At 33.7% G+C, this 26,089-nt stretch overlaps 2 protein-coding genes across 4 annotated transcripts in view; both read left to right on the forward strand.

Annotated features, from left to right (window-relative positions):
* LOC148611163 (uncharacterized) overlaps positions 1-609 on the forward strand; it is a 41,605-nt gene extending 40,996 nt beyond the window's left edge. For 2 of the 3 annotated variants that reach the window (XM_088591378.1, XM_088591380.1), the window contains exon 6: positions 180-609. In XM_088591378.1, coding sequence (XP_088447504.1) covers positions 180-319 — 140 coding nt within the window. In that variant the 3' untranslated portion in view covers positions 320-609. The remainder of the gene's footprint in view (positions 1-179) is intronic. The other variant, XR_015924077.1, reaches the window with a different exon arrangement.
* Positions 610-5,241: 4,632 nt separating this feature from the next.
* LOC148611164 (outer dynein arm-docking complex subunit 4-like) lies at positions 5,242-23,175 on the forward strand. Its single transcript, XM_088591394.1, has 11 exons — positions 5,242-6,086; positions 13,199-13,330; positions 14,511-14,667; positions 15,977-16,035; positions 16,358-16,727; positions 17,085-17,828; positions 18,695-18,902; positions 20,136-20,222; positions 20,420-20,616; positions 20,875-20,943; positions 21,620-23,175. The coding sequence occupies exons 1-11, from the start codon at positions 5,661-5,663 to the stop codon at positions 22,018-22,020; spliced, it is 2,850 nt and encodes a 949-aa protein (XP_088447520.1). The 5' UTR covers positions 5,242-5,660; the 3' UTR covers positions 22,021-23,175.
* The last annotated feature ends 2,914 nt before the right edge of the window (positions 23,176-26,089 follow it).

Consider the following 26,089-nt stretch of genomic DNA (forward strand, 5'->3'; position numbering starts at 1 on the left):
TGGCATCATGTGTCACTTGAAGACGAAATTCTAATATATTGGGTAAGTCCATATATTTCAAAGAAAGGACACTATTGTTATAACTTGTGCTTAAAGCCCTCGTGCATTTGATTTTCAAATAAATTGGTGTTTAAAACAATTATTTCTGTTTGAAATATCACGACTTAACTTTCTTTCAGCATTCTGCCTCTCAGTCAGTAACCAATCGAGAACTATAGTCAGAAGAGCTCTTATCAACAGTGTTACAGGGGCCACCTGGTTTGCAAAACGACGGAAGGAAAAAGAAAGTAAAAGGCGTTCTTTGGAAGCCCAGACATAATACCTATACGTTTAGTCGATACTACAGTAACACTAAATATAATTAATGGTTTTACCTTCACTCTCTGTACACACCGGAATGGCTAAAGTAGAGGAACTTTTTATAGTTAAATTGAACGATTATTCATTGGAATTAGAAAAGTAGACTTGACTGCGAAATGCGATGGGTAGCCGTGAATGGATAACAATATGAGAACATACATATGAGTGGTGGAATAATGTCAAATATTGGAAGCATAAAATTTGTTGTCTGCATTATTCACAGTTTTATGTATTAATTACGTAAAGTCACTTTATTGTTTCATATCTATCAATCTTGGAGAGAAATAAAAAAAAAAACGTGCTGGGGTCATTGCAAAAAAAATAGATCTCTTCAAGATATGATACAGTTATAAGGTATGACGTTGTAATATGAAAAGGCTAAACCGGAGCTGTTTCATCTTTGCATATTTAATACAAGTATTTTTACAAAAATCTTTTTAGGTCGCTAATATTGTTAGCGACATCTTGCACTCGCAATTTCTGCACTATATATTCGTATATGATTTGCATAATTATATATACTCCACATTATGTGCTGATCGGTGCCGTGTATACCGTCATAGCTTCATACGAGATCAAAATGTACCTCTGAAATATCATACACATACATGTGTTCTATGTGTGTTTTTTCTTGCATGAGAACGGGAAGTTTACACTGAAAGTTGAAAGATGAAAATCGAGTCGTCACATTCTGAGACGTTTGTATAATATTGATTTGTTGTGACATGCATCATTAATTTGATCCTCTATCCTACATAATAACACCTAGATAAACTGTCCCGGTTTTACCATATATCGTATACTTACTTACAACCCTAGATTAATTCTACGAGGAGGAATGACCCGGCCAGCCAAAGCTATATTTTTATATAGCCTAGCTGGCCGAGTGGGCTAGGACGCTGGACTCAGTGCAGGCGGCGTTGCCATAGATGTCACAGCGGTACGAGTTCGAGTCCCGCGGAGGGAACGACCAAATCAGACCTATATATATATATATTTAACAGTAACTTGTGGAACGAAAACATAACCCGCACTTCCTGGTATCCAGCTGTTTTTAAAGAAAAAAAATATTCTGGATTCTGGTCATCACGGTTACGAAAGAGTAATTTCATGTCAAGGGTACCAAGATTTTAGCAGGAGTCACCTGATTTTTTAGCATATCGCATACGTGCAATTTCGGATGTTTAAAGCAAGCCAACTCAGTGCCTAGACTATTTGACGATTAGCGACACTTGGAAGACTTCGGTTTTTAAATTAATATTGGTCACGAAATAAGCAACGCCTTTCACTTAAAAAGAAAAGATTACTTAAAATAATTACCAATGATTGTTGTCATGGTTTTCGGTGATTATCAAATAGTTTGCTACGAATAAACATCGATTTATATATCATATGTGATTCCCTAAAGTCAGTCGTAGCTATAGACAACTATACAGTATGGGAGTACTTTTGTATCAGACGATACAATTGACCAAAAATGGGGGTGTGTAGTCTAATTTTTATCAGTAAACCTAGTGTTGTATTGATTTCGGACCATGTAAATCAACTAAAAACTCGGGCCAAGTTATTAGATATTTACATACAGAGCATTAACCCTTATCATTTAAATGAATTTATTTGACAAGAATTAAAATAAAATGGGTACAAATTGTGAGATTAGCCCATGTATGAGATGAGGTTTTGAGATTATACCGCAAACAAGATGAGCTAAAGTGGATTATAGTGGTCATGTCAGAGATTTAATGTCAAGACCCCTTAGCCACCGGATACGAATCAAATGCATAGGCTTGGAATGGAAATACGACCCTTTACAAATGGTATATATGATGAATACCTTCTTATCTAGTTATGTGAAAGCAGGTTTGCTGTTAGAGAAACTCACTGCTTTTCATCCAAATGTCGGGTTCGTGTCACATTTTGTCCGTTTCCTTTTGTGATTTATTGAAATGCCTTCATTTATATGGGCATTTAATTTTATAAAGAAATAACATGCTTCGGAAGAAATTTCTCGAAAACGCTAAATGAAACTTTTACAGATCCCGAAAGAATTTGAAAGAAGGCAGAAAAGAGATGTCCGTCTCGTGAATTTTTCCCAACTTTGCTAATGAACCGGTGCCACGGAGGGGGAGAACTCTCGCGATATCCTTCTGGATTACTCCATGTAGTGTATGTCTCGTATTCTAATGTTTCAATCTGACTGGAGAGCAATTTTTCTTGTACATTTGTAGCACCTTTTGTTGATAAATGATGAAATACTTATATACCACCTATGTGATACTTTTAGTTATAAATCTATGTTGTAACTGGAGAAACATGTTTTACTGTTACAGCATTAGAATGTTAAAATTGTCACTCAAACTCTAGCTGTTGCCATTTCCAAGATATGTCAATACCAGGAATGACACTGGACATGACATGGTAGATTATAATAAAGATACAATTTGTTACTATTGTTGTCGGGTCCTTTCAGGGCTTGTTTAAAGTGTTTTCAAACTTGTTCTGATGACTTCTAAAGGTATTAATTGTTTTGGATTTATATAATTATAAAGTTTTCACCATATCCTTTCCTTTTCTATGTAGTCCAGAAGTACCTTTAAATGTATCAACTGCACTTGACAAATTTATTTCTCGTCATAAAAAAATTGTTGTGCATACTTAATGAATTTCATTGTTTTTTTTTAATTACACTCGGGTAATTTATCGTAGATCGATGAAATTTGTACCTACATTCTAATTCAAACAATTGTTGTATGTTGATGTTTTATCATTAATTCATGTTTTGAAAATGGAATGAATAACTCTGCAATCATTCAATGATTGTGTTTGCGTCACAAACGTACGAGTATATTCACTTTTATGCTGGTGTTTTGTAGCAGTCTTGTAAAAATCATGCAAATTCTGTAAAATGTGATACACCTCAAAAAGGCTATATATTTATGTTTGTTATTGAGTTGTTTTACAGGTCTACATGATGAAATGTATCATTATTCATTCCATTCTGTCTGCTCTTAGGAGATAATCCACATGGAAAATCCAATAGTTTCTATCGTATTTTAGTGTCATTTACAGAGTTATCTCCCTTAATTTTGAATTCTCCTATACATATTATATAATTTTTATCTCCAATGAACAAGGGTTATATGAAAAACCACATGTTACTGTCTGTTTACTATGACATTTTAAACAAAATATCAAAAATAAAAATATGTAGGCTTTCCAACCTCATATGAATCACATATTGCATGATTCTTACGCGGAGTGGTACTTAAGGATACAACTATGTTAAATCAGACAGGAAGTGATAATTCAGTAACTGTTACAAGCAGTCTTAAATTGTCATTCAGTTGAGATAAAATTTATATATATTGTGCATTAAATTGACACTTTGAAAGAGTTATCATTCTTGATTTGGTTGAGAATGTATGGTTTTATTCTGATCATGTTCATGTTCAACATTTATCATTAATGTGATATAAAAAATTGTCAAAACAGTCTGTCATGATCATGATAATTTTTTACATGATCACTTTTGTGATCACATTTGAACACTTTTATGTCTATTTTATCAAGATCATTTTTTTCAGTGATAATTTATTTGTTCAAATTTGATCGAATATATTTTCAATATTGAAATGGCTGACACATGCGTCAATATTTTTCCCCAACCCTATTCGCACAAAATCAATAAATTAACTAGTACACTGAAAAAAAAAGAATGTATAAATTTAGACATCACGACAGTTATGACAATTTGCAGTTAAAACAAAGAAATTCTACGTTAGAATTGAAAGGTATGACGTTGAGGATTTTTGTTATTCCTTATCAGACTTTCAAAGGCACTTTCGCCCAAGTTAGTATAAACCACCTCTAGTACCGATAACACATGCTGAGCAAGCGATTTTTACATTTTATTTTAAAAATGTATTTAACGTTTATTTAAAGAGTAATCAAGGGAACCAAGGTTATAGCGGTAATCAAAAGAATGTAATCCAGGGACAAAGACCAGACATGGAAAACAGACATACACAACAAAGAACATAAAGTAACTAAAATCATACATACAAAGTAACAAAAGTAAATGAGCAACTCGGACGTAGGTTGTTGGATTGGTTTTTCTGCGCATTGAATCGCCTGCACCATTGTTCTTTTTTGAATTTCGTATGGACTGTGTTTAGTTTATTCTCGATACGAGTTGTACGTTTCCTGAAATAATTTATGTAAATCAGTAGGGGAAAAAACATAACTTTTCAAGACCAAGCTGAATTAGTGGTATTTTTGTTGTAGAACAAATATTTGAAGGTTAAGTTTGATTGTTTCTTAAAGATTACGCCACCAAGATTTTTTCCAATGTTGATGAACAAGTTCTAATTCAAAACCTAGCAGGTTGTTTTCAATTTTCATTATATTCCTTGTAACTTTCATTCCCTTTGTTTCATTTGAAGGTATAGATGTCAATTGTGTAATCAAAAATGTATTTTTTAAAGAAAAGGCGACTGAAACAACGTTTTAAATAATCCCACAAAAAAGATGAAAAATGAAACCACTTTTTCATTATTCTTCTACAACTTTTCGAGTTATTTTACACAAGACTTCGATTCTTGTTAACTTTATATCGTAAATATTTTTTTCATTTCCATAAAACATATATTTTTATACTTTCATATTAAAAAAATATATAGTACTCTATTGAAATTAATTACTAATTGTTTTCATTGTGTATTCGTAACATTTGACCAAAGAGCGTGATAACAACAAAGACAATACACCAATTTCTAACGATATATACTTTTGTTTTATCCGTATTTAAACATTATAGATTTGAAATCGTAAGGTATTTTAAATTGGTATTATAACCTAGAGATTTAAAGTTCAAAACACTTTACTCATCGCCAGATCATTATAAAACTTGTGATGCGATTGACCAGGTCTATTAGTTTTAAACCACCCGAGAAACCGAAATGGTGAAATGGAAGGATGGATCTCTTTCTTTTGTTTTAAGAAACATAATGGAATTGAGACATTTTAGAACAATGGATAGTGCCTTGGTGACATAAAGCAATAAAGCGCCATATTACCAACGCGAATTGGTAATTGTTGTTATCATGATAAAGTAACGAATTTTCTGTATATTTCGTCCAAGTTTAGTGAAAATTTGTGAAGATGACGTTACTTTGCGACACTATACATTTCGTGTACTTATCAAGGATTTATATTGAAAGCTAACAGTGAGTTTAAATTACATTTACATTGACTATTTTGTTTGACTTTTCGTTTTCGCAATAGGTCAATTCAAACGTTCAATGACGGGGAAAATTTTGGTACCCCGAGCGTCGACCCCCAAGGGTCCGACGACTAGACTTTTGCCTCAGGTACCGAAATTCTCCGTCAAAGAGCCGCCTATGTCAAAGCAATCACGGATCCTCCCTCCTGTTCCACCCATCCGAGATGCTTCAAACGTAAATGGCAAAATTCGATCCCTTCCCCGGGTACCCCGTCCGGTACAAGCGCCTATAGCAGGAAATCAAGATAATATAAATATCGAGAAGAATCCTGCTATTCCAATAGTACCAAAGCATCCTCGGCAATTGCCAAAGATTCCACTAACCAAGCCGGCACAGAAACCGGAGCATGACAGGCGAGCTCACATGAGTGGTGTCTATAAACGTGAAGGAGACGAGTTTCTCCGGAAGAAGGAGTATGATAAAGCTCTGGAGGCTTACTCTTCGGTAAGTATTGCTTAAACAACATTTGATTTATTATTATTTATTGTTATTTTATTGTTATTTTATTTTTTAATTTGATTTAATTATTTATTTATCGCCTGGGCAAGATATGTTAACTTAATTGGTACTTGTCATTACCCTCGATTGGTCCGCAGTCCGCAATATTATTCATTAACTGTTCTTCTTTAATTTTAATTTTAATCGATTAGAAATTAAATTTTAAGAATTGTTCTTACTTTTTTACCAAGTTATGCTCGTATTAAAAATTGAAAACAATCTTAATTAATTCAATTTAATTTTATATTTATGATTTCATTGTCAGTTAGTTTTATCGCGATTTGTTTATTGAAATGAAAAAAAAATAATTTGCATTAATATATTGTCACTCAATGGAATGAGTTATTCGAGTTTAGATATAAACCGATAACATCTTATGTGTTATAAGAATATTACAAAATATTGAAACATATACAAATTCAAATTTTGTTTAACACATTGTTAGTGAACGAGACAATTAAAAATATGTTCCACAGACCGAAATGTATACTACCCGGTATTTTGTTTTTAGCAGGGAGCGTTAATGGTATAAAATCATGGGTCGGTGTTAAAAATATCATAATTGTAATACTATGATTTAAATTAAGATAAGAAAGTAAAAGCAAGTAAAACGATAACTACTGAGTTAAAAGTTCCTAATTTAATTTGTCATATTATCGTTTTCTCTTTGCCTCCCCGATTGATCATTCATGTGAGCGCAAGTGATCAAATTTTTACAATGTTTACCAGTTTATCCTACACAATGATTACATCAAGTAACCCATCCAATGAAGTCATAAACACCAACAATCTTTGAATAGTTGATATCATTTCACTATAAATATAGGCTTACTCTCGGACCTAGGAAATAATTGCATACTATAATGTCCTTGTGTGGTCTCTTCTGGAAGTCATTGACATGTTTATACAGGGAACACCGACGCTAGAACTTGTAATATTTGATTATTGAAAATTTGATGTAACGATAAACTGTACACAAACATCTTCGATTTGTGATCTTGAAAGTTTTCATTAATACTTGTCCTAGTTAAATATTTGTAAATTTAATGTTGTTTGTCGCAATTTAATATTCCAGCAATTATGTGATGTAACCACATTTTAAGACTGGACATTTTATTATGTATTCTTTATTTGATAAGTACAATTACTACATTGAATAAGTCTGGATACGAGTAGACTGGGGCTAAAATGAGAAACCGCGGCAGTTGTGTGTGCGCAACTTTTCAATAATACATTTGCGCGACTAGACATAAATGTATACAATTTTGCACTTTTTATTATTTCCCATATCTAGAGATAAATGGTCGTTTACTCATTGACATCTTTTTGTGTTCCAACAAACGGCAGGTATAACCAGCAATTCATTATTTGGTCGTCATAGACATGCATTCCATTTATAATTGATATGGGCTCAATGTTACCAAGACAGGTACAGTAAAACAAGCATCAACTCTGCAGGTTGTCTTTCCTCTGTCAACAGAAAGTAATTCAACATTCACTGTGCGTACAAAATTCGTCTATCAATTATATAATTGACCGAGCAGAGGGTTTTACTTTGAAATTTTTAGATATGATAATCGTGCGTATTCTTTAAAAAATATTCAAAGTCATGCAAATACATTCTTTTTAAAAAAATCAGTCACGTACTGATCCATCGAAGTTCGTATTAAGTCCTCTGGAAAACTGTTACTTTATGATGTTTTCTATTTTAAATGATGATAACCTTTAATTAAAATAAGCCTTAAAGAGTTCAATGTGTGGGAATGTAATATTACTTTTCTATTAGAATCATAAGTAGCGTGATATTTTCATTTTCAATCTTTTATTAACATACATATTTTCACTTTAAAATAGAAGCATGCTTAATACCTTTGGAAACAGGCCTATCTTTTGCAATCATAGAGCTCTCTCCAGCTGTTGAATAAATAACCGCTAAAGGGAGGTAAAATTGTTTTCAAGAAAGCCAATTAAGTAACGAAACCGCGTCTGTTGCCTTCTATTGACCCCTGTGGTGCGAAAATTCTGCTAATCATCACCATCTTCGTCCATCATTGTCGTTTATCATTTTGTTTAGAAAAACAGTCATAAAGTGCAGTTTGTTGACTTTCAGGAAGATTGACACTGTGGTACGACAAACATATTGTTCAAAATTGTGCGTTGAATCTGATCAAACGTAATCTCTGTTTATTGTTTAAATGAGATAACAAAACATATATCTAATTGATGAACAGTCTCCTGTCTTGATATTCAATGGGTTATCCATTTGATTGAGACAAATTCCCGTCATAGGCCCTAGCTTTGAAGAAGTGTCTTCGTTTTAACTTACTATCACTTTTCTTTAAAACGTTTCATGTATATAGGAAGTCGAGGAAAACGAAGATTTAAGAAAAGTTGCTATGCTAACTGCTAACATTTCCAACTTATGTTTTCCATATTTTGTAATTCATCATAGAGGCAGTGCGTATACCTGTTAACACTTACGATTTCGATAAATTTCGGTGCATTACAACTATCATTGACAAAGTCAAGTAATTTGTATAATTATGGCCTAGAATTTCTTTGATTTGTAAAATATTATTATTCAACTATAAATCGTTCTGTAAACATTTTGACAAGTTTTTCAAAAGAAATATTAAATCTTGTTTAATCGGTAACTGCTTACTACTACAACTGAAGTATCTGCAAACATTGTTAATTCTGTAAGAATAATTTTCACGCTTGTTAGCTTTCGAAATTTCATCCGAATGGTCAATAAATTAAGAAATGAATAGTAACATGTAAAATTAGAATTTTAAACTCGTGCCTCTGCATGAATGGCATTTAAGCAATCGTTTATAATTATGCAATGGGATTTTAACCTAGATGGCGTCATCGTAATTGTTCATTTCGGAACCAAATGGTCGTGTATTACCTTCCGAAGTGCTTGTATAGAAAATGTCCACAAACACTTATCCGGACGGGAGCGTTTTAAGTTCAGTTGAATATACTTGAATATCGATTATTTCTGATATCATTACGAATATAAAGAAATAACAGTTTCTCATTGATAGCACCATGCAAACGATATTATTAAACTACATCTTGTATGGGTAACCGAGAGTGAAATATTGGTAAACGCGACGAAAACGAAATACAGCGCTCATAATGCAAGAAACAAAGATGTAGCAACGAAAACTGCGACAGAACAATAAACAATATACAAAAAACAAATGATGTACAATTCAAACATGGAGCAGGTCCAGGCATTCATAAAAACGGGTTACATGCCACCATTTGCTCTTTTTTTTTCAATACTTTGCACACAATTTACATATTTTAGAAAAAAAACGGTTTTCAACCCTTGTACCCAACTAAATACCTCACAAAACTGGTTGAGTAAGCGTCCTCTGCTTCCGTCTAAAAGCACCCATCGAGATCCTCTGTTTATGTTTTGTATATTGCGGAAGTCAAAAGTCTTGATCGTGACGCTGGCTAAGTCTGGACTTGATCAAATGCTTATATTAATCAGCGTTTTCAAACATTTGAAACTTGGTCGCTTTCTTCTTGCAAGACTCATGTATCGAGGTTATTTCTTCAAGAAAGGTACTTTGGAATGTGACTTTATCGCCTGCTACCGTAACAATAACAAGTTTCTACATTTTTTTTACCTTTTACCAACACCAGGTGTATAGAAAATACCCTTTAAAGTTGTCAAGCTTATGCAACAATTTCATTTTGTAGTATTTGGTTAAAACAAGGGAAACGAATCGTGGTGTAAAATAGATATTGCTGTATGTACAAGTATAATCGAAAATCATAATCGGACAGTCTTCCGAATCGAGTAAACTTCATATAAACACTGAAAACACAGGACTGTTTTGATTTAATGAAACCTTTATTTGTTCGAATTTATCTTGCTATTTATTTCATCAATATAGCTTTGTTTGTTTAATTCGTTTGACACGTTCGTTGTAATCTATATGGAGGGCAAATAACACGAAACACGGACATTCCTTTTATGATTAATAACGATTCATATTTTCATTTTGCACGACTTATCATATTAACACAGAAAATGTTTTTTTTATTGTCAAATTTTGGCATTGTACTGAACTCAACTCTTGGCGATTAAAATGGCGTAAATAACAGTCAGTCCGATGCAAGCCTTGACTTCTCGTAAATTGTTAGTCGTTCATAACATTGGTTATAATAAACACGAGTTAGAAATTGTCACTTGTTATACCTCTTGACTATTTCTTTTGACTACCGGTATTGCTTAGAGTTGTTCAGTTCGGTATTTTTTATCGCCCTTCACTCATAATAGAATAGTATAAAGATTAGAATCATTTATTCTACTTAGGTGCATAAAATCACAATTTCTTTCCAGGGGTCGAGTAACACATTGGCTTCTAGAAAACCGTGACACATTGCAAATTGTAAAACTAGATAAAATGATGCCCCCGCATTTAACCTCCATACAGCTATATCATAACTCATAATTGTAAGAAGCACTTTGTAAGATGTGTTGTTGTGTCTGTGGGGAACAAATGATGCCCCCGCATGTGGTTTTGAGTAAAACTCAGCATAGCTGAACGAAACTTAAACTCAATCTGTAACTAATCGTGACAGTCTCACATACCATAAACCAGTTAACTATCTTCAAGCATTTACAAAAAAAGCGAAACACTATTATTTTAATACAATTTTTAAAGTGCAGGGCCCATTATTTTGATAAAACTCAGCGTAGAAGAATGAAACCTATACTCGATTTGTAACTAATCATGACAGACTCACATACCAAAAAGCAGTTCAATGTCTTCAAGGGTTTACAAAAAAGTGCGGAAAACTGTTATTTCCATGAAATTTGTAAAGTCCAGGGCCCATATTTTTTGGTAAAACTCAGCGTTGCGGAACTAAATTTTAACTCGATCCGTAACTAATCATGAAAGACTCGCATACAAAAAATCAGTTCAATATCTTCAAGGATTTTTTTTTAAAAGTGCGGAAAACTTTATGGGACAGACAAAATTACGGACGGACGGACAGGGATAAAACAATATGCCCCCCCCAACTTATCGTTGCGGGGGCATAAAAACAAACTTAAGGCACGCCAATCTCTTATTAAATTAATATTTTGACTTTTTGTCAGTTTTCATTACAGTTACCACTACTAAAGCTGTAAAGGACGTGATTTAGCAATATTCGATCATGCAACTTAAAAGTTACGAAAATTCGCTTTGCTGCAACTATTTGTACAACCAAAATTTTCGAAAAGATTCGATTTGATATTCGTACATTTATACATTCCACTGACATTGTTGTGTTACACTTGACATTAAATATTATGTTATTTTGGTTTCCAGTGTTTTGTGGAGGTGTCTGCATTTGTTGCCTTTCATTATATGCTTTTTTTCCACTAGATAAAGCTTTTCTTTATCTTTTTTATACAAAGGTATGGGAAAGGGACAAACTTTTGGGGCAAATGATACACATAAGCAGATAAAATATTTAAAAAAGAATCAATTTACATAATACGTTTATGGTGTGTAAAGTGACCGATTTTACAATGATTAATTTAGAAATTTAAACATTGATTTTGATATAAATGTCATTATGGCATTTTTGCTGGAACGCATTTCTTTTCAAAATCGTTGAATTCAAAAGTGCATTGTTTTAAATCATTTCAAAACAACTCATTGAAACTAAAATCGACTGAATGCACACATTATGACTAACAATACAATACGCCTTGGCGAAGTACATGTATCGAAGTACATGTATCGGTTTTATAAATAAGAAATCATGATAATCTGCTGTAGCAAAATATTTTCTTTGAATTAAAGGCTGATAGTTATATATTGTTATCTGACTTTGTACTGTAATATTCCACATTAATTTGACGTTTTGATCATTTCTCCACGTCATGGGAGATACTACGTGATGTTAATTATGAACTTCATAACATATCAAAAGAACTTTATAAAAGGGCACCTTTTCTCCTGCTTTTAATTATCTATCAGAATGATTATATTACCCGGTCTATTCACGCTTAGCTTGCATAGAAAATACTTATAATTGGACATTCACTTAGTTATACGGATATGCAAAGCAAACAAGCTGGAATATTCATTATCTAAATAGGCATTCTTTGAGTTTCTGCTTATTTTCAACTGTGCGTTCTTTGTGTAACACAATTATAGTCAACATTGTTTCAATTTCCTATTTATATGTATAGTCTATGCATGATTATTGATAAATGAAATCTCCCAAAAAGACAAGAACTGAGCATAATTAACTATTTGGTTATCCTGCTAGATAGGATATACTCAAACTATACGGTGTTCACATGTTAACGTCAAATGACATTTATACAATGAATGTTTAAGCCGTAGTTTCACAAAATAATTTTGTTTGTTTTGTTTGTTGGGGTTTAAAATCCGAGCAGCAATATTTCAGCTATATTCAGACGATGAAATTGATGATAAAATGAACATGAAATGATGATGAAAATGAAAAAGGGATGGGACACAAGGACAATGGGTCAACAAATTTTGATTGCCACTGGAAATAGGGTGAGGTGGGTAGGGTCGGGCAATTTAGCCTCCTGTGGCGGAGTCCTATGGTTCCTACTCCGGGAGAATACCACAGTAGGGTTCTTTAACGTGCGAGGAACGTGGCATCTTTCCCAACACGGTGCACCACTATGGTTTGCGGTCAGGTTTTCCGTATTATAGCCTGACAATCCCAGCATGTAACACGCCAGGGGTACCCCATTCCACCACCTGGGGCACACATCCCAGTTGCTCTGTGGGCAGAGCGCCCTAGCCCCCGGCTACGGTTTTGAGCACTATTTAGTCGCCTTTTACGACAAGCCTAGCGCTGCTGCAGGCCTATTCTTTTAACACCCGGACCAATCTAAATTGTTGAATATTAGTTGAAAAAAGGTATGAGGAAAACCCTTTTAATAATTTTTAATGTGAAAAGAACCTAAATCATTCTGTTTATAGAGGGAAAGATGGATGATATATCTATACTAGTTACATGTAAGAGAATAGGTATTATCATATTCTTAATTCCAGGCTCTCAAATTGGTTCAAGATGACATGTCAGCTTTAGTGGCCAGATCACGGTGCTACCAGCTTATGAGCAAGAGGAAAAAAGCAATGCATGATGTAGAAACGGCGCTCAGTTTAAACCCACTTTTTCATGAGGTTTGAGTAGAAAATTTTCTTTCTGGCAATATCGCTTGTATCCAAAATATTCCTATACGATATAACACACGAACAAGTTGCAAATGAAGCTACAATCTATCTTACAGAGTTTACGATCGACAATACAGAGACAGTTGTTTTTGGGTATGACACACGATTTTAAAAAAGTTCGATGTTTGTTTCCTGTTAATATTTCTAAAAAAAATTAAAGCAATTCTGTTTTCCTTGTAGTAAGAAAATACAATTTGTGTTACTTTGTTCTATCTGTTTTTGTAAGCGTTTTCTAAGAGTAGCAGCATCGGTGTTCTTAGGACGCGTTTGCAAGAGCGTCTTTTGAAAAAAAAATAACACATTGGCTCTACAAAACAAAATACTGGCATAAACCCTTTGTGATTAAAGTGATATAAGTCGCTATAAATATTCTTTATAACAGCATTTTTGCCTTCGTTCTCATGCAAAATCGGATTACAAAAGTGACTAATTAATACAAAGAGCTTAACATATTTCGCAACAAGTTGCAAGGGAATTTTACATACAACAAAAAAAATCATAACAAACAAAAAATACCATGTGCACATAAGAACATGTTTGTTACTATTATCCCGAGGTCATGGAATGCATCCAATACTGTTGCGTGGAAATAAACATGATCCCCAACCCCAAACATTAGGTTACCAAATAGGATCAGACTGTTAATCTATAGGATTAGTACATAATACTAATGAATGTTTATAAACAAAGGATTGCGAAGATTACTGTAAAGATTGGCTAAAATACATGTGCAGCGACTTATTTTGTTTCAATAAAATGAAATTCATACTTAACAGACATCTCACTCCAATATTGAATAAATTAGTGTCACTCTATAAAACCAAATTGTCACAATTGAAGTAAGAGATATCTTTGAAATCGTTGTCGTAATTTATGTCATATTTAATACATCTTTCAAGTATTTGTGTTATGATTGTTTCATCCTTTTTTTCCTTCTTTCGTTGATTGGATTACGTGCGTAATTAAAACAGTTAAATTCCGATGAAGTACCAATCAGAGCATATTGTTTTTATATGTACATGTGAAAGTTAGATGGATCGCTCTTTTGATTCAGTCATTTATAAAATAACTACTGGGGATATTTTTTCTCTCCACATAAATAATTTTAATATATTATTGTTTATTACAGGCACTATTTCAGAAGGCAGAGTTACTGTTTATTGAGGGAGAATATGACACAGCTCTTGTTTACTACACGAAGGGTCAGAAACAGCGTCTCGATATTCAAGCCTTCCAAGACGGTATTTTCAAAAGCCAGGATGCTATAAACAGCAACCATGGTTCAGGTAATTAGGCTTGATATTGCACCCCTGTACAAGTAGTTCACTCCTTGAGCAAAGAAAAAAGTTATCCTTAAAGACATATCAGTTTTGAATCGATGAATGATTTGCAGGGACATTGCAGCATATCTGGAAAACACGATGACATGATATGTAAGGTTTTCAATAAAAGAAAGTAACATTTAGAAGAGACTGGACTGTAATACTATAGTCGACTGTAGTTTTTTTTTAATACAGCATATTTGCTGTTGGTTGTTATCAATATGTTATTGATTTCTAGGACTTCGTCTTTTCATTTCACATTCGATTGTTATATAATGATCCATTGATTTTCATTTTTAACTTTATCAGTAAAAATACCTTTCAGATGTATAAAATGGGTAACTGATTTGTAAGTAAGGCTTGCGTCTCATTTACTGCTAACTGGAACATTTATTTACCAAATTGGTGACTTTTCCTTTCCACTTTATCTCGTTGCTCAAAATTAACGGTTTTATCATGAAGTTATAACCGTACAAAAATCAGTATTTACGTAAAATCTGAGTACTTTGATACACTTCATATTTGGAACTGATGACCTAAATCAATATATAATTTAATTAGAACGCTATGTAGAACTGGTTGATTCGATTTCAAGGGAAAGTCAATACTACGTAAGGCCGGCATAATTACAAATTGAATTTTATTGGTACATCTATTATTTCTCTTTCATCCGAGAGAAAAATGAACTACTAAGCAAATTTAATCTATCGAATTATTGCAATTGATATATTCCTGTTTTTTTTCAATGAATTTTTATTGGCTCTGATAGATGTCAGTATGTGTCAGTTTATGGAAACGTGAATAAGTGTTAAGGAATACTGACAAACCTGGTGGTAACTATGCAAACGAAATATACAAAAAACATCAAGAAAACCGAAAAGAAGATCCATTAAATGACGAAAAAGAATGCATTAAAATGTTTTAATCTTCCAAAGAGCATGACGCGTCGAAGGACAGCCATGCAGTGCGTCCGTCAAAAGAATTGCGTATCAAAGCATTGTTTTTGTTAACCTTTACATAATCTCATATATAATACTTAAAAATAAATTTGGATCACATGCTTTATAAAGAAAAGGGCGGGTATTTCAAACCCCTTTGTAGAATTAGGTCCTTTATATACATCCATAGAGCTGTTCTTCTGAGGTTTTTATATACGTTCATTAGCAATTTTGCAATCAACAAGTACCAACCATCAGTAAACTATTGCATAACCATTCATTAGAGATTTTTTTTCGAATCGATTGGCATTAACTGATGACTTTTTCCATTGCAGCCAAAGTATCTAAGAAGAGATCCAACTTACCAGCTGACAACGGCAATGTACTCAAAAGGGTAAGTAGATTAAGATATGGTAATACTGTTAACTTCATTGTTTTACCAGTACTTTACATATATATAATCAAGAGGGCAATCATTTCAACAATGTGTGTCATCGCTGTTGTCATTCATTACCTTTTTATTAAGCTAACACACATGTAAAAATATTTGTAAATAATTATAAAACTCTTTACAATACAATAAACGAAAGTTACACCCAGGGATTTGCAAGATCAAAAGGTAAGCAAAGATGTCTTTAATTTATATTCAAAATAAGAATAATTATGATTGAATCACTTATACATATTGAGAACATTGCTTTCGTTGTTTATTCCAGTCGAAGGATTCGCTTTCGAAGCTGACGAAAAAGAAAATGAACACATCCAAAGAAAGCCTTGGTCCAACTAGAAATGGGACTCCAACAGGCCGACAAAACAGGAATAATACGTACGCCAGTAATACGCCTGAGAGCAAAAACTCGACGCCTAGAAATGTACCGTCGCCAGGCTTCAAAAAGCGTCAGGCACATCCATTGGCTAGAATGGAGCATTTGAGAGGATCCATGGAGTCTTTGTCAAAGCCCTCTGTAACATCTGGTTCCGAAAAGGAAGTAAACGAAGGGGAGATAACTGAGAGGCGAATGAAACAGCTGCTTGGGAGAATGTACAATGATAAGCAGTACCTCGAGCGACTGGTGGAACAAGCAGGTACTAATAGCTTTTACCTAGTTGTTTAAAAAAGAATATAAAATATTTTTTGGTTTCTTTTATAACCGTACGTGACTTATTCTTTAGTAAAATATATGTTTGTTTAGACGTTTGACAAATGCATACAATGTCGAACTCAATATTCTTACCCGATTGACATTTTGGGCAAAGATTATTAATATTTAATGAAGACAGTCTGCATTTGTTTACCCTGCTGTATAAAAAATAACACTCAAATCAGATTTATCAGAACTAGTGAAAGTTAACAGTTGGTAGAACGGAAAAACAAAGATAATTTGCTGAGCTGTTCAGAAATTTCTGAAATAGTACTTTATAAAGCATTAATGATCATTTCAGGTGAGTTACCTTCTGGGTCCATTAGTCTTTCGAACATGGCTGAGAACGGATTGAATTTCTTGTACGACCGAGTTCTTTACTGGGTACGTCAAGGACGTATTTTACCACCTGAAGCCCCAATCCTCCCCCCACCTCCACAGCCTACACCTCCAAAGTTGTTAGAGAAGAGAACGTCTCCACGGTCAAATAGCAGCTGTGGGTCACATCCGAGCTATGACAACAAATCAACGAAATCCGATGCTAGACGACACGAAGGCGCTAAACAACCCATGTCGTGGTTCAGGTACTTGGAGCAAAAGAAAGTCAATCATGTATCAAATAGGAAGACAAGTAATCAGGCTAAGTTCCTGACTGTTTTAGAGGGTCAAAAAATGGAACTGATCGAAAATCCCGAAAATAATCGGAAACCTTTGAGCCCTTTAAGACCCACTCCACCTAAAACGGAAAAACCGTCCATCCGTCGAGGACGAAAGAGAAAGGGTGCGAGGTCAAGTGATAAAGAAAATTCTGACACTGATTCAGGGCTGAACATTAGTTTCTCAACATACAGAGGAAACAGTGATCTTGACAATCATATGTCTTTTGAAGAAATCGAGCCTATCAAAGAAGAGTCGCCATCACCAAGGAAAATGTCGCAAAAGAAACTGATGAAGTACATGAAAAAGGATAAGAAAGACAAAACTGTAAATCGGCGACAACAACTAATTCATTTTGCCAACAAGGAAATTGAAGATATAGAAATCGGTAAGTATTTTAGATGTAGGAAAAATTGAAATGGGATGACAGGTAGAAATAGAAATCGTCACCGGGACGATATTCTTACGAAACTTGTCTGTTAAGTAACGAAATCATGAACTAAATCAAGAAATCAGAATCCATAATAAAAATAAACATCGTACAGCATGTACAGGACACAGAAATTTAATAAGACAACATCAAGGCAGTTTTTATGGCCTTGTTGTCCTATTAAAACAATTTGAAAGAGGAAACCAGCAATATCAGAGAAACAAGATCCTTGTAAAAGATACTGTAACGACATACTGATCGATAAGACATTCATAGATATTGTAACGACTTATTGATCGATAAGGCATCCGTAGATGTTGTAACGACATATTGATCGATAAGGCGTCCATAGATGTTGCCGTGATGTTGAAAAATGTTAATAACCAAACTTTAAACATGAGTGCCGCGGAACGCCATTTTTTTTAACGAGTGTGCAGAACTTGTTCCGAGCACGAGTTTTAGAAATATTAAAGCGTAGTAGCCCACGAGTAGTTGTTTTGGTTATTCGCGATAACCAATTGATAATCATATTTATTATATGGATTTCCTCTTTCATTTATTGCTATTTTCAACATATATTTTAAATTTTGTGATAGGTGGATTGAGTTTCGTGGTGTGACGGTCCGAGAGTGAAATTTCCGAATTTATTTCACGGTACGAATTATCGAATTTTTTTACTTAGAGAACATTCGATAAATCATTACTATCTATATAATAATTGTAATTAATGTGATTATTGTTATTCCTTTATTGTAAAATTATGTGTGTAAAATACTCTAATCCACTAGAACAGTGATAGTGACAAAGAAATATCGATGTTTTAGCTTATGTCGATGGCAGATTCAACGAATGTTCACAGAAAGCAGAGGCCTGTCTCAATGCTATCACCTCCTTTGATGGAGAGCCGATACCAAATGTCATGTCTATCGTTGGTAAACTTCACAGCTACATCGGAAATTCTGCCATTGAGAATAAAGACTATGAAGTTGCCCTTCGTCACCACGAAAGAGACCTCCAAATTGGAGAGGAAACGTATGTATTGAAACGCAGTGAAATGATTTCCTTTCTTTCTAGAAGAAAACAAAAGGCGGCATCGTCATTCATTGTCCCAACTTGACGACTTGTACATTCGTCTTGTTACTAAGCTGACACTTTTTAACGTATAAAGTGTGTTCATTAACAGGCTGTATCATTTGGTCATTTTATTTACTTTTCGGGCACGGTTAGTTATGTGCGATATCACACTATGGATGATGTGATATGAATTAGTGATATGAAAAATTCGCCGTCGCAATTAGTTCTTGTGTGATTTTCTATCAATTTCTATAAAACCTGATTGGTTGTTCTGTCGACATGATTGATGACGTCATAGACCCATGATCGCTAGATTTTGCCGAATTAAAGCGGCCAAAATATTCCAAAGGAATGATAAATAAAACTGTTTAAGTAGCTCTCCAGCTAAGAATCATGGAAAATGTGATGTATGGGTAAAAAGCCTACATATTTTTATTTTTGATATTTTGTTTGAATTGCCATAGTAAACAGAAATTATCATTCAGTTTTTCATATAACCGGTGTTCTTAGGAGACAAAAATTATACAGAATGCAGTGTAGATTTCAAAATTAAGGGAGATAACGCTGTAAATGACACTCAAATACAATAGAATCTATTGGAATTCAATGTTGATTATCTCCTGAAAACAGGCAGATTTGATTGAATAATTACACATTTCATAGCATAGACCCATAAAATAACTTAATTACAAAAATAAAAATATGTAGTTTTTTGGTGGTGTATCACATTTTTCAGATTTTGCATGATTCTTACAAAGACAACTACTTAATAACTCTTGAAATTTGAATATCGCAAAATATCAACTCTTTATTTAATTTCAATATCATAATAAAATCGCCGAGGCTAGTTTGTATGATGTTAAAATCAAATAACATAAGTTGATATTTTGCGATATTCAACTTTCACTCATTATGAAACCTCTAAAAGTATTATAGTGTTATGCAAAGTAGTTAGAAGAAAACAACGATCTGCTGAAGACTGACGAAACACCCACTGTAAATACAATACCAATTATAGTGTACTTTTATGTCAATATGTTTATTTCCACTTAAATATATAAAATATACATTGCTTACAGAAAACACGATTATAGTTGTGTAATGTATTAGAAGCACAATAACATCCAGTCCTAAACTGATATGACTAAAACGTGTACTAAAGTGTATTTCATGTACATATTGTTTTTATAGTGATGACACAGAGATGGTATCCAGGGCTCTTGGTAATCTTGGCAGAGTTTATGTTTCACAAGGAAAACATCAAAATGCTTTAGAACTGTATGTATACTTTCTTTCAAATATCATATTTTTTTGTCAACAAAGTGATTCGATTGTCAGTTTTGAAAATATTTTTAATCATATAATAGAACCCGACATATTATAAAAATACTTAATTTTCCTTCTTCGACGTCAAAGAAAAAAAAAGAGGACTGGAAATTGCAGGATAAACCTGACATTCCTAATATCAATTACAGGTTTTCAAGAAAGGTGCCTTTATGTGCTACCCGTCTGGAAACGGCTTGGTTGTACCATGAGATCGGAAATTGCTTCCTGATTTTGCAGCAGTTTGAATTTGCACGGGAAGCAGCACGTCGATCACTGGAGGCAGCAGAGGAGGCAGTAGAATGGAGTTATCAGTTACAGTCTTGTGTGCTTTTGGGTGTCGCAGAAGGTATACATTTTTTTAAATCTGAATTTACGTGATTAATTGTAAGATAGCCATAAAAGTCGAAAAAAGCCAATTTGATTAGCCGGAACCTGTTTCTGTACATATGTATTTCTATGGTAGTGAAATGGAGTTTTGGGGAGGGATAGCGAGCCACACAAGACTATTCCAAAGTAATGTTGTCTCTACAATTACATTTATCATTTGATGTTGTACGTCTCTTTGTGGACATGAATTTGATCTTAATGATGTCTTCCACTTCAGTCAAACTTCACGAATACCATTCAGCATTCAATACGTTCGAGAGAGCTCTAGACCAAGCTAGAATGCAAGGTGAGTAACAATGCTTTGAGAAGGTGATGTTGTGTTAAACTGTTTTTGCAATCGATCATTAAAAGCTGTGATCACATTTAAGTACCATTCTCTGTAAGAATCAGGCAATGGGTGGCACATCATTTTCCTCAATTTAGTCATTTTTGCCTAAAATATATTCAGTACATCAAGAAAACAACCAAAAAGGATTTAAGTTTATCCTGAAGCATCTGTGACGTAGATATGTTTTGACTGCTTATATAGGGAAGGAGTGCGGAAAAAATTTCCCGCCAATTTTCCGTAGTGCATTTCAACTAAATTTGACCTATCCATATCTTAAAAAGACAAATTTTACAAACACTTCAATGGTTATTTATGGCTGTTATCAGGTGTAATTAGTTGGTTAATACAATAATAACTCTGCGGTTTTTTTCCCTTCATGTGCCACACCTTATATACATTTGCCCGATTCTTAGATTGAGAAGTACTTAATTCTTCAATAGATGTTGACCGATTTAAGAAAGTTTTTTTTTCGATTACTATGAATATTGTGACAATAATCTGCAAGGAAGTAATTTTAAGTACCTATTCATGAATCATTATTAGGTTTCAGCTGAACTATTCTTGAGGTGTAATGCAGTCATTTTGATAATAAAATACAGTTTTAATCTGTACATTATGAACACATCTGTTTAAGGTGACACAAAGGCAGAAGGCGCAATCAGAGAGGCTTTGCAGGATGTAAACTTGCGAATTGTCGAGGAAATGAAACGCAACCAGCAAGAATTCATGTCGAGGAACAGGGCAGACTATGCAAAATCTCGTGCAGAATCAGAGTACTCGAGCATATACATACCGGAAGATGATGGCGATGTTTCCCTGACAGAAACCGGTTATGACACAGACAATTTGCATTTGGACTTAGACCAAATGCGCAGTGAGATGGAAACATCAATGTTTGGTTCTGTGGCCAATCTCCGATCAGAGAGAACTTCGAGAAATGAAATGGGTTCTATGATGAACCTGAACTCTATTGGACGATCATCTGTGGTGCCAAATGCTTATAACATTCTGCGCAGTAATACAGCAATGGGATAAATGATCCGTAGCCATTTTACTCAACGCAACATTTTTCATTACGCATTTGAACATAATCCGTCCATTTTTGTGCCAATCATTTGACCAGTAGGAACTCATTTTTGAAGTTTTTTAGTGTTTCAGCTTGGTCAAATACAATTTGATATCATGTTATTACCACTTCACAGTCTGGTAGTTAGTCTTCTTGTAAACTTTCGAATTAACAAGAAGGACATCTATTTAACCAGATAGGATGTGTAACTTTACGAATGTCTTGCATCATTAATTATTTTATCTGTTATTCCTTTATTTTCGCCTTTATATTTCGTAAAGGAATGGCATGGTGACATACTAGATATAATTTCTTTGTTACTATTTGCACTCCTCTGTTGAAAACACTATATTAAATGTACGCAAACCGTTATGTTGTATATTTCACCTGTAGTTAATATTGTTATGAACAGTTGTCCTGTTGGCAAGTTCCTTTTTCGGAATTTTTATTGTTGACAGTTATGCAAGTGTTAATTGTTAGTATAAATCTTTGTTTAATATATAAAATGACGGTTGAAAACCGTTGTTTCTGATGTTATCCTCTCTTTTGCAATGTTTAAATTATATATACCTCCGTACAAACATGTTATATATACATGAATTGAGATTTTTTTTTAATTTACATACTTGCTCCATTTACATTTTTAATCTTTAGTTTAACTTAAATGTACTTTGAATGTGTCGGTACAGTATTACAAAAAGAGAAAATTTATGCAAATTGCTACAACTGTGCTTATGGATGATTATGAATTTGACAAAAATAATGCATACGGTGAAGGATTTAGCACTCCTCAACTTAGCATGTAAATCATCATACCTCACTATGATCTCAGCAACATTCAGTCGCAAGTATTACGGTTTCGTTTCGTATTTTCGTTCACTCACTCCCAAAACTTTTTTTTATGAATTATTGCTTCCAGGCCTGTTTTACGCAACACAGTAACACTAAAGCCATTTCGTCGGGATTGCAATACTTAAAGGGGTAGTGCAGTTTTTTTCGTAATACTGAAAGACTGATTCGGTTGTATTATATAGATATATATATACATATCTTGTATTTTATCACACTTTTATATCAATCATATACATGTATGTTAATTTGTTTAATAAAAATTATTAAATAGCTTTTTGCCTTATATTTCTCTTTTTCAATTAATAACACAGGATTTTATATACTATCAACAAAAACCTGTGTGACAAGTTAGAAACGTGTAGAATCATTCCATTGTTCAAAGCAAAATAGGAAAATGATTTGTTCTTCAATTTAAAAACAAAATTTTACTCTATTGAACTGTAATCATTTTATTGACCAGACGGAATCTTGACAATTTATAGCCCATGGGCTAAGTGACATCCCTGTGTTTATAGTCCATGGTCTAAGTGACATCCCTGTGTTTATAGTCCATGGACTAGGTGACATCCCTGTGGAATTTTTCGAATTGTTTTATGATCTACAGAACGAGAATTGACCAGTTTGCCAACATTTTTTTTAATCTCAAGAAGGCATTTTATGATATTAAGTTAATGCACATATTCCTTAACACGTTATCGATGAGGTTCATATTTTTAGGGGTAGGCTTACATTTAGGAAGATCAGAGGCGGATTATAACGGAAATCGTTCTTCACTTGTGATTACCTTCAAACATCTGCACAATTTTATCAGACATTCTAATGCTTACAAAAAGATGTATTTTTATTTATTGAAGAAATTTTGGGATCTCTGAAACTATCTACTATTTTATATATAAAGGTATACGCTAGTTCATTAATTTCGTTTCACCATATCATTTCTCTTTTTTTTTTCATATACTGCATGTGACCTGGTTATTACTTTTTTGAGGAAATACCATGTTTACTCTGATAAAAAGACACTAATTTAATCGTTCTGTTGTCATCTTGGTCGATTTAGAGGGTAACATATTATTTTCTGGTTTATGTATTTGCCGTAGCACTACATTCGAAACTTCTTAAACAATCAGGCTTCATTCTTTGTATTAACAATAGGGATACAATAATGTATCTCCTTTGGTATTCTCTGGTAGAACGCATCGGTGTTGGTTTTGGCTTCCTATTTCAATATTTTTACTTACTAGTAGTAAAATTCCTCGGTATGTGTTTTTTCGCTGCTGATGAGACGTTACTCCTTAGAACACGAGCATAGCATACCAAAATTTGCAATACTTTAATAATTGGTATTTTGTATTTTGTGACCATGAAAATATATAAATTGCGTTTTAAGATAGCAAATAATGTGAAGATAGATAATTAATATTCAAGAAGCGAAAATAAGTAATCCACAAGTAAGACGCATAGATAATCCTTTGTTTGGCTTTAAACTAATGATCTTATATTTCATAAGTCCGTTTTTATGGGGAAGTGCTAATTTTCAAAGCATCACAGGCGGTTCTTGATAATATTGTTCAATGAATATATGTAATTATCAAATGATAGCATATAACAGAGACTTCCAATGTTCAATAAGAAAAATGAGTTTTTTCTTTTGGAATAAAATGTAAATTGAGACTACGAAACCGACAATTTTTAAAATTAACCCAAAAATACTGAATATAAAATGTACAATACGAAAACATTGAATATGCCATCATTTCAGAATGATATATCCTCAGGAAGTTTTGAATTTATAAAAAGATTCACTTTCACAACTTTTTTATATGGGTATACAATTATTGGTATCTTGGGTTTCAAACCTTGGTTTATATTGTTAAATCATCCGAAGACGTACAGAGGAACCTTAAAACATATGTAAATTCATTCATTAAGAGTTTGTAACCGGTGAATCGTCTATAATCTTAGACTGACTACTAAGGACAACTCTCGAAGCATTGGGATGGGTCATCAAAATTTGACATATAAATTTAGTTTCTTAAATCACAATCTTTCATTAGAGCCTACCAATCGGAACACCTCAGCCTTTCTAGTTACACAAAAGAAAAACCTCGGAGGCACTAGACGGATGGATCTGTCCGGAATTTTACCGATCCGATTCTAAATTTATAGTTAAACTGATTGAATTTTTACTCACAACTGTCAAAGGGGGTCTACAGTCCTACCACAGTACTTGTTACTCCCGTAGTGGTATTAATTCAATGTGGATCCTGAAAAATTCGAAAGATCTTTTGGAGACAATCAGTTCAAGACTATAGTCTGAATACAATAGCATTAAAACCTATGATTTTTCAACACTGTATACTTCTATTCCCCATACTCAGTTAAAATCCCGACTTAAAAACTATACATTTTCAACAAACGGTCGGCATTCCAATGGGAACAAATTGTGCTCCTTTACTTGCTGACCTATTCCTTCACTCTTATGAGGCTGACTTTATAGCTGATCTGATCAGAAAGAAAGAATATCGTTTGGCTGGATCCTTCAATCTCAGTTTCCGCTATATAGATAACGTATTATCTTTAAACAATCCTAATTTCGGGGATTTGATACATCGCATCTACCCAAAAGAACTTGAGATAAAGGATACTAAAGACACTGTGAAGTCAGCCTCATATCTTGACCTACACTTAGAAATCGATGGTACAGGAAAACTGTTGACCAAACTTTCAGAATTGTCAACTTTCCTTTCATCTGTGGCAACATCCCTTCGGCTCCTGCGTATGGAGTGTTCATATCACAACTCATACGTTATGCCAGAGCTTGCCGAATCTACGCAGACTTTTTGTATCGCGCTAGAACTCTAACAAATAGGCTTCTGGAACAGGGTTATATTACTACAAGATTGAAGTCATCACTACAGAAGTTTTATGGTCGTCATCATGAACTCGTGGATCGTTATGGTGTATCCATCAGCACCATGAAAACTGATGTATTCAACGGGTCATAGTTTTCCTTTCCTCGTTTGTCTACCCCGGACTTGACTTTTTATGAGCAACTCGGCGGGTGTTTCTAGAAAAGCAGAGGACGCTTACCATACCGGTGCACCTGGTCCATGCTCCCAGTTTTTAGTGGAATCCGAGTTGCTCATTTACTTTTGTTACTTTGTATGTATGACTTTAGTTACTTCA

The sequence above is a fragment of the Perna viridis genome, chromosome 7 (genome assembly GCF_037379345.1).
Source record: "Perna viridis isolate PV_CMFRI_1.1 ecotype Kerala chromosome 7, ASM3737934v1, whole genome shotgun sequence".
NCBI classification, from domain to species: domain Eukaryota; kingdom Metazoa; phylum Mollusca; class Bivalvia; order Mytilida; family Mytilidae; genus Perna; species Perna viridis.